The sequence below is a fragment of the Seriola lalandi genome, unplaced genomic scaffold (genome assembly GCF_002814215.2).
Source record: "Seriola lalandi dorsalis isolate HSWRI2012SDOR001 ecotype SW California unplaced genomic scaffold, Sedor1 jcf7180002054962, whole genome shotgun sequence".
Taxonomy (NCBI): domain Eukaryota; kingdom Metazoa; phylum Chordata; class Actinopteri; order Carangiformes; family Carangidae; genus Seriola; species Seriola lalandi.
In genome coordinates, this window is record NW_019525513.1 from 118,624 (window position 1) to 128,235 (window position 9,612).

Consider the following 9,612-nt stretch of genomic DNA (forward strand, 5'->3'; position numbering starts at 1 on the left):
GAATATTGCGGGGGATGGATAGAGTTGCAATGAATGGAAACCTGTGTCCCAGTTTTTTAAAAAACAGCGACAGAAATGTACACAAGTCCTCACTGGGTCGACAGGTAGGTCAGAAAGATTTCTTGAGGGATCGAAGAGACCAAGATTTTCTTATCGCACACAATCATGAGCTTTTTTTCAATTTTGTTCTGCCTTTGTAGATGTAGGGCAGCATCGTGTTGAAACCCTTTAGTTGCATCTAAGTACATGTTGCGCTACCTTTAAATACTTTGTTGTAAAAGATACATGTCTTTTTCTTGGGTGTTTTTAACGCCACATTAACAGGGGTTTTGTTTTGCATTTTCTCTGTCTTTACAGAAACACACTCAAAAAGTGGTAGAGCCCCATTTCCCAAGTGGACTGTTCAAATCTACCATCCACGATGTTAATGCGGTCTCATTCAGAGAGGAGAGCCCTCCTTGGGTTCTCAGCCCTGCTAACACACAGCGCTCCAAAACAAAGGGACGTGACCTCCCCAGCTCCTCCGCCGGTCACCCCACTGCAGTCCGTCTTTGCACCCATATCTCTGACCTCTCCGCCCCCCTGGGTTACTCAGGCCCTTTCCAACCTGGAGCAAGGAGAACGGGAGCTGCAGAGCCTCCGAGAGCGACAGCAGGCCGAGGTGGAGGAGGTGAACCGTGAGTTGGACAATGCGGTGATTGAAGCTCAGAGAGAGGAGCGGCGCCTTCTTGAGAAGATTGAGCGGGACCACAGAGATGCCCAGGGGCACCTCAGTCAGGTGAAGAGGGAGAATGCTGCGGCGGTGCGGGTTGTGCAGTCACTTGTTGACCAGCAACTGAGAAAAATGGGGCAACTGAAGGAGCAGATACAGAGATGGGGCAGTACCGCCGGTGGATCCAACAAAAATCAGCTCCAAAGAGGGGTGGCAGAAGTCACCCAACCTTGGGAAATCTCTCTAACAATGAAAAGGGTCAGTTTCTTACCGAGCCCCGAGTCCAAGACCTTAAGCTTGGGGGAAGTTGATGTTCGTGAGCAAGGTATGACCTACCCCATTGGTGTCTGCGGTGTCCAAGGACAGAAGTGTGCTTTGCATTCAGGGGATACGACCTTCTCGAACATTACCCCGCTTGAAATTCAGAAGGAACCGCAACCAAACAGAGCCGGACAAAGGTACAGTCCCGATGAGGCCAATAAGACAAACATGCGCGTTGTCCGGAAACTGCGTCTATCAAGCTCTACAGAGAACGAGGAGGAGCTCAAATCACCCACTGTGAAATCCCCCATACAAAGACACCGTGGTGCGTCTGAGTCGTCTCAAGATGAAGAACTGGAGTCTGTGTGTTCAGACGCACTGGGGCAAGACCTTTTCCTTGCCATCCCACCGGTCTCCAGTCAAGGAGAATCTGAAGGTGACGAATCCGATGGCAGACAAAACGGACCACGGAGGCGCCCCACACTGAAGGGTAAGAGGAAGCCAAAGGCCCTCGTCTTGGTCTCGCATGGAGAACCGTCCTGCCCCCCCGAAGAAACTGATGAAAAAAGCTGTAAGGCCACAATATCTCCAAAGACCAGGAGAAAAGGTTCCCTCTCGAGGCGCAGTCTTGTAGATCTCTCCACTGGACATCGTGCTCGTTCCCAACAAGCCCTATCCAAGAAGAACTCAAATGAACCAGCAGCGTATAGTGGAAGCCCGCCATCGCCAGCGGACAGTGAAGATTCCTGTTACACCTATACTGTGAATACACCTGTTAATGGATCTCTTAAGCGAGAGCACTGCCGCTCAGTCTCCACAGCTGATCTCTCCAGTAAACTACACCCTTTAATTAATGGTGACAAGAGTGAGCGCAGAGGAATCAGAAAGGTGAACAAAATGCGACTTGCCTCCGAACCTTCATCTCTTGAACAAAGCCAAGCATCCGACAGGAACACCACGGGCTCTGAGGAACGACAGTCGAGAACCCAGGCTCGTGTTACACAAGGTTCAGCTTTAAACCGTGTGAGCAGATGTCTGTCCATGTCAGCCATCGAAGGTGACAAGTTACATCAAAGTAAGGAATCACATCCATTCAACGAAGACAAAGAGACAGTTGTACTAACTCTGAGGGAACTGGAGGAAGAAGGTGGTTCGACTGTGCTGGACTCAGCTTACCTGGTCAAACAGTTTGGAAAACAAGGATCAGGCCGCACTGACTTCAACCTGCCAAGTGGCGTCCACGCAACTGTCAAAGGGCAGCTATTTGTGGTGGATTGTGGAAACGCCCGCATTCAAGTGACTGATCTCCAAAAGAATGTCGTACAGCAGGTGTCTCCTTCAGGATCAGAAAGATCTTCCCGTATCTGCAACTACTTTGACGTGGCAGTGAACTCAAAGGGCCTCATTGCCCTGACCTGTGCCGCCGAACGCGCCGTGTTGGTGTTCAGCCGTCACGGACGCCTCCTGCAAACATTTGGAGGCACAACGATCGGCTCCACCAACGAAGAGCTGGACGCTCCCAGAGGGGTGACCGTCACCCGTCGAGATGAGTTCTTGGTCACCGACATAAAGCGCGGAACTTTAACTGCCCTAAAACTGGACCCCAAGACTGGGGCCAGGTTGGAGCGCACAGTGGTGAGCGGGTATCACAGACCTTACCTGGTGGCAGCCTGCCTCACCACCGGGCTCATGGCAGTATCAGAACGAGGCAACGAGACTGGACGTGTCCCGTGCATTCGAGTCCTGGAGCCCGGCTGGAACACTGTCCGAATCCTGGGGGTGTGCTCCGGCTTGGGGCCGGTCCTGACCTGCCCTTGGGGCCTCTGTATTGACAGAGATGGGGACGTCTTGGTGGCGGACTGGGGCAAGCAGCAGCACCGTGTTCTCTACTACCCGTCCAAGGGTGTCGGCTGGCCTCTGGTGACCGATAACCTGAGTAGCCCGAGGGGCCTGGCTCTGCTCCCTGATGGCCAAGTGGTTGTGTCGGACAGTATGAACCATTGCGTCAAGATCTACCGCTACAAGTGAACTACAGAGGATGGAGAAGACGGAGACAGAAACAAATATGTATGGAGCTCTGTGATAAACTGAGAGGATTATATTTGTAATAGCTGGCAATATCCTTGGAAATATATAAAGTGGGTTTCTTTGACTATAATTCAAAGCCTCTACCTCTTACGTGTTTTAATTTGATAAGATGATTTCAAAATGGTTATAATGCATTATGATTTATATAATCAGTAAATTCAAGGCAAGCGTTAGTAGACTGAAAAATTAGTACAAATTATTTTCACTCCATCTATTAAGAAAAGATATAAGTGGTAGAAACACTATTGCATGCTTTTAAATTGACCTTGAGTGTTTCTAATGTATTTCTGTGTACCTCATTCATATTTAGAAATTTTGTGAATCTAATTCATTAATAATCAAGATAAATTTGAGAACTCTCGATGTAACCAGCAAATCAAACTGTTTAGTCGCCTTAAGGGGCTTAAAGACTTTTGTACTGCCAGTTTCTCCGAGTAAAAAGGAATTAAACTTTGATTCAAATCTTAGTTTTGCATGATTTTGTTTTTCCTTGGGATTTTGCCTAAGCACATATTACTACACAACCACACTAGTTGTTCATTAGCTTTTGGGCATCGAGAACGACTGTCTGTATTTCCAGAAAAGTGTGTCACAAAACATGAAGGGGGATTTAAAGACTCTGAGACGCGGTAAAATATTAACCAAACAGATCAATAATTTCATTTGAAATCCACATAAAAAAAAAGGTAAACGATTTCCTCAAGCAGTGAAATAGATTAATCAAAGATAGATAATGTGCTTGAAGGCAGTTACCAATATAGGTTGTGCTGCAAATAATATTCACGTTTTTAGAAAAAGATAAGCAGATTACCAAAAGCATGATTCTGAAGCCACATTTTGCAACAACCAAATTTCCAATACCCCTTCTACGCAAACAAGACACACTCAGAGTTTCCTAACATGTCCACCCACACACACATTTCAGTTTAAAAGCGCAGGTTCAGCTCCTGCACAGCTTCACTTCACAGCTCTGCTCCACAGCGAGACTCCACATCAGAGGACTTCATCGGGACCGCACACCATGGACCTGATCACCAAAACTCTGTTCCTGTGCTCAGCACTCGCCCTCGCTAATGGAGCGCCTGCGTGAGTATTGTATGAATGAATTATTAAAACCGAAAATTGGTCGTTCAGATCAGGAGGGTTCGTCCTCATCGGCTGCACTGGTGACATGTATTCATGAGTTTATCTTAAAGCTTCCTGTCCTGTAATATCACAATATATGAGCATACATCCATATATGCAGGAGGTAGAAAAATAAAGATTATATAATAAAACAGGGAGATGTTGAGTCGACGCATGGTCGTTTTTGTGTAATAAATTTCATTAAAACATAAGGTGAGTGGTCAGGAACGCACCAGGGTCAAACTTACTATTCTGTATTTACTCTAAGTTTAACGGGTGCAGAGGAGATGGTGCAAGTCACTGACCAGTCTTTTCATAACTCTGTTTACCTGTTCACAAAGTTCACCTGCTGCATCAACTGAACAAACAGAAGAGAGCTGAGTCACTGTGTGACCTCGGTGGCCTGTCATTGATTGACCTCCTGTTTTTTGACCTAAGGATTTTTAGGAATCAAATATAACGAGTCTTTTTTTATATCATCCACAGACACCTGCAGGACGCAGCAGCACACGGTGGGTTTTTAATTAACACGTTAAAGTCATAATAACCCTCATTCCTCACTGGTCTGGTATAAAGACACTAAGGATCAATTACAGAAGCAATCTCATAGAGACAAGCCATTCTCTGGCTACGTTTTCTATGTTTACCATCATTATATATTACATTAATGGTAATTATAGTTATATTATCTCTATATTTCTAACTCTGGAATAAAGATGGAGAAGCCCATGCTGCTGTGCTGGACCGGTGTGCAGGTATTGAGTTTGACGCCATCACTCCTGACGAGAATGGAATAACCTTCTTCTTCAAAGGTGACCCTCAGATTATTTAAGTCTTATTTTATATATTTTTCCAAACTGAATATATATGTGTTGCAGAATAAGAAAAATCCTGTGATGTGTTCTCAGGTGCTCACATGTGGAAGGGTTACCATGGTCCAGCTCTGCTCTCCAACCAGTCCTTCAAGGAGCTGGATGACATCCATCACATCGGCCACGTCGACGCTGCCTTCCGCATGCACAACCCCGCGAACCAGGACGTGCACGATCACATCTATTTCTTCCTGGTACGAACCTCAGATGTGTTTTCATTTGTGATGTGATTCTGCAAAGAAACAAAAAAATAAATAAAAATCAGATGGAGAGGCAGAGAAGTGTCTGTCCCTGATCTCGACTGTTGCTTTTCTAAATCTCCAGGACGACAAGGTGTTCAGGTATTTCAACCACAGTCTGGAGGACGGGTACCCGAAGGAGATCCAGGAGGAATTCCCAGGAGTCCCCACTCACCTGGACGCTGCGGTGGAGTGTCCCCATGGAGAGTGCACCACAGACTCAGTTCTCTTCATTAAGGGTGCGTTGGCATTCAATGCAAAAACATTCATATCACAAAGTCTTGACTGTGATTAAATACATACAATTAAAATAAATGAAACAAATAATGGAAGGAGCTACAGAGAGAGAAAGTTTCCTTTCTCAGTATTATAAATAGAAAGCTTCCCCCTAGTGGAGGAAATCAGCTGCTGCAGGAGCAACGTTTGTCAGAAGCAGCTTTAAAATAGGTAAAATACAGTTTGCAAGCTTTTGCTCTTCATGCTTGGAACATAAACTGCACTGAATACCAGGAATTAAAACCTATTAGTCACATTTAAATGATCTGACTTTTGTAATACAGCATGTTTACAGTATATCTGACAGGAAGTGGTGCAGATATCGGCAGAAATGTTTATATTTTTAAGAATTTAAGCAGATTAATCAGTTAAATTATTAACTCTGATGTGATTAGATTATTGTAAATAACTGAGCACATGGTGAAAGTTATTTATGAGACTTTTTCTCTAACTAAAAACCTAATTTCTCTCCACAGGACATGACGTGCATGTTTATGATATTGCCACAAAGACAGTGAAGACCAAGACTTGGGCCCACCTGCCCGTCTGCACCTCTGCTTTACGCTGGATGGAGGGCCACTACTGTTTCCATGGACACAACTTCACCAGGTTCAACCCAGTATCCGGAGAGGTGAGCGGCATCTACCCAAAAGATGCCCGTGACTACTTCATGAGGTGCGCTGACCACGGTGAGTTCATCGGGGGGAAAGAACGGTGGAAAATGCACTCAGGTGTATTCTGACTGAAGCATTTTGTGTAATCTTCTGTGTTTCTCTGCAGGTCATGGAGGGGGTTATAAAGTCCCGAAATGCAGTGAGGTAAAAATGGACGCCATTACCACTGACGATGCAGGCAAAACATATTTCTTTGCAGGTAAAGTCACAGACACAAAATGACAGTAATAGTAGTTTATAAATTAATAGTTCAACAACATCTTAAGAAAACTCCCACTCCCACGTCTGCTGATGTCTGTGATTAGCTTAGCTTAGCATAAAGACTGGAGGCTAAAACAGGTAACTCTTGCCAAAGTTCAAAAACTAGTCACCTGCTAGCTGTAGCTTCATGCAAACCTCAAACTACTGCAATGATAGCAGTGGGAGGTTTTCCTGTTCTTCCCAGTGCCTGTATGAAAGCAGCACATGAACAGAGCTAAGCTAGCTGTTTCCCCCTGCTTACAGTCTTTATGCTACGCTAAGCTAATCAAATCTTGGCAAGAAAGTATTTCCCAAAAGTTCGAGCTATTGTTTTCCACTTGTATGACCTTTGAGCTTACTGTAAAGCTTTGACAAAGAATACACTTCACTCTGCTCAGGTCCTATCTACATGCGTCTGGACACCCATCGTGACGGCTTTCACGCCTTCTTGATCACCAGGACGTGGAAAGAGGTGACGGGCAGGGTGGATGCCGTCTTCTCCTACTCTGGCAAAATCTACTTGATTAAGGTAGACCTTGATGTAACCACTCACATTTCTCCACCGCTGGCATTAGAAACCTTGAGTTGTGTTGAAATTAAAACCAAAATCCTTGGACTCACCTGCAGGACGATCAGGTTTACATCTACAAAGCAGGTGTTCCCTACATCCTGGTGGAAGGCTACCCCAAGACCCTGAAGGAGGAGCTTGGCATTGAAGGACACGTGGACGCAGCTTTTCACTGTCCTGGTGAACACACCGTTCATGTAATCCAAGGTAAGGTCACCAAATCTAAATATAAAAAAAGCATCAAACAATATATTAATGTTTACTTTGTCGACAAACATCTTTACACGTATTTCTTTCTAAAAGGACAACATATGCGTGACGTTGACCTCACTGCCACGCCCAGGGTGGTGACCCGAGACGTGCCCTTGCCCGTGTCCGACATCGATGCTGGTTATTGTGGCTCAGACGGAGTTAAGATTTTCAAGGGCTCGCAGTTTTACCACTATGAGAGCCCCATGATACTGGCTATGGGCAAAATTGCCCCTGAGCTTCATAATATCACCCCAGAAATGATGGGATGTCAGGAATAGGACTCAGGGAAGAGAGGATATTTCACAGTGATCTGCCACCTCGAAGCAAAAGGAACTAAGTGACATCTGTCCGTCTCAAAACCATCTCACTCATTAAACTCATATATGAGATTGTGAAAAATCCTCCTCCCCTGCAAAGTGGAGTTTGAGTTCTTTGGTGAATAAAAAGAAAAAATAGAAAAAAGAAAACTGGAGTCAATTAATCTGTCAATTTCAATTTTTTTTTACTGTTTTTTACTGGTTTGTTATTTTGGGTTTGCAGATTTGAAACTGAGGCTCGTCACAATGATTGTGGGGAACAGAGTCGGAGGGAAACTTACTAAGTAATGTCAGAATTTGGCCACTAGAGGACCTACTGTTCAAATGAATGTGTTGCTCTGGAAATGATGTGAGAATCAGATTCACTGTAAACCGAACAAGGTCTGCACACAGGCGTGTCGTGAGTGTTGATACAACTAAATGACCAGAGGAACGGCCACACACACTTTACAGATTACCAAAGAACCTGTTTCATATCATCAACATATGAAATTCAAAAAGGAAAAAAAGCAGACAGGACCGGTCTTAGTGATCAAGGAAAAAGCAAGAACAGGAAGCCATGATGAAGAGTTTCAAAATGAGTGACTGACAGATTTAAATAGGGGGAAAAAATAAACTTCATTTTGATCAAATACAATTTCTTAATCTCATGACACGACTATAATCAATGAGTCAGACTCCCAGTCTGTGTTTTGCATTCAGTACATGTGGTGAACTGACTCTGAGATATGAGTCATAAGGTCCTATTGCAGAGATCCTCCCAAATCCCCCCTCACCCCTCTTGCTATTGAACTCTTTTTCCCAAATCTTTCTCAAATGCTCGCTATTTAAAATCATTAGTACCTGTTTTTACCCAGGATGCCTGTGTCTTAATGGGATGTACCGATGTCACGCTGAAGGGACACGTAAGTGGTCTAAATGGCTCTCTGTGGTCTGAAGTGCTGCTCTAGTGTGAAATGGAGGGTTAAAAGAAAAGGAAATAATGATTCTATAATGTCACTTTCACATGTTTCACATGTGCTTTCTTGCATATATGTCATTTCTCACACGTTATGAAAACTATGATGTAATCTGAATGGGTGTTAGCTCACTGACATCTCTCAGTTTATCAGGTAATTTCAACACCAACCCCCTGAAGCTTAAACCCACCAAACAGTGCTGTTGTATATTTCATTTCATCTCATTTTAACATTCACATCATTCTTATTTTTTTATTTTTTCTCACCAAATATCTTGTGTGTTCAGCTCCTCGTGTCTCCGTCTTCTCTTTATATTGAGTTGTCAGTGATTTTTCGAGCAACGAGCTGCAGGTGTGGCTGCGCGCTCGCTAAGAGCTCTCCACGCAGGTGTGAAGCTCTGCAGCGCCGACCTCAATTTAGAGAAACTGCCGGCGGCCAAAAACTTTATTTCCTGCAAGAAAGAGGCTGAAACACTCGTCCAGCTGAGCCACAACAGAATCACAGACTGATTTGATGCCAAAAAAAACAGAAAATATTTTTTGAAGTTCTCAGTCTTCAATACAATTCTTGAGTTTCATGCTCTTTCTAAACCAATCAAACCTTCAGGAATAAGGTTCATATGGTTTTTAAGCTGCATTGCTTTACTGATCATCTACTTTCATTTCAGACAGTGATTTGGTTCTTTAATATTTAATTTAAACTTTAAATGCAAGTTATAGTCAATTTAATTTACATAATATTCTCTGCAACAACAAAGTCAAGCTTTGCATTTCCACTGTTTTCCAAAGCTAAAACATCACGTCCACAAAGAACGTGGTTATTTTATTGATGAGTCCCGGTGTCTCATTATGACAATATACAGTACTGTCACAAACTGTCCATGCTCATATTCGACCATATAGACACGTACGCAGCAGCCTGCAAGAGTCCAGAGGTCGGGACGGCATTAACAGGCATTCAAGGCCTTTTCACTCCCTGGAGAGGTTTTTGTTCTGCCAAAATCCCTGGGACTTTCAGCATGCATAAAGG

General features: G+C 44.2%; 2 protein-coding genes across 2 annotated transcripts; both read left to right on the forward strand.

The window, feature by feature from the left end:
* Positions 1 to 360: 360 nt before the first annotated feature.
* On the forward strand, positions 361 to 3,528 carry LOC111646055 (uncharacterized). The gene has a single exon (XM_023395448.2). The coding sequence runs from the start codon at positions 422 to 424 to the stop codon at positions 2,999 to 3,001; it is 2,580 nt and encodes an 859-aa protein (XP_023251216.1). The 5' UTR covers positions 361 to 421; the 3' UTR covers positions 3,002 to 3,528.
* A 469-nt stretch (positions 3,529 to 3,997) lies between these two features.
* hpxb (hemopexin b) lies at positions 3,998 to 7,774 on the forward strand. Its single transcript, XM_023395449.2, has 10 exons — positions 3,998 to 4,147; positions 4,673 to 4,698; positions 4,903 to 4,998; positions 5,095 to 5,252; positions 5,383 to 5,536; positions 6,050 to 6,262; positions 6,354 to 6,446; positions 6,886 to 7,016; positions 7,115 to 7,262; positions 7,359 to 7,774. The coding sequence occupies exons 1-10, from the start codon at positions 4,083 to 4,085 to the stop codon at positions 7,583 to 7,585; spliced, it is 1,311 nt and encodes a 436-aa protein (XP_023251217.1). The 5' UTR covers positions 3,998 to 4,082; the 3' UTR covers positions 7,586 to 7,774.
* Positions 7,775 to 9,612: the final 1,838 nt, after the last annotated feature.

What these genes read in the sequence shown, in the direction of transcription:
- LOC111646055 (XM_023395448.2), top strand. Translation starts at nt 422, where the DNA reads ATGTTAATGCGGTCTCATTCAGAGAGGAGAGCCCTCCTTGGGTTCTCA.
- hpxb (XM_023395449.2), top strand. Translation starts at nt 4,083, where the DNA reads ATGGACCTGATCACCAAAACTCTGTTCCTGTGCTCAGCACTCGCCCTC. An exon ending in AATAACCTTCTTCTTCAAAG is followed by an intron (nt 4,999 to 5,094) that starts GTGACCCTCAGA and finishes ATGTGTTCTCAG; the next exon opens with GTGCTCACATGTGGAAGGGT. An exon ending in CAAAACATATTTCTTTGCAG is followed by an intron (nt 6,447 to 6,885) that starts GTAAAGTCACAG and finishes CACTCTGCTCAG; the next exon opens with GTCCTATCTACATGCGTCTG.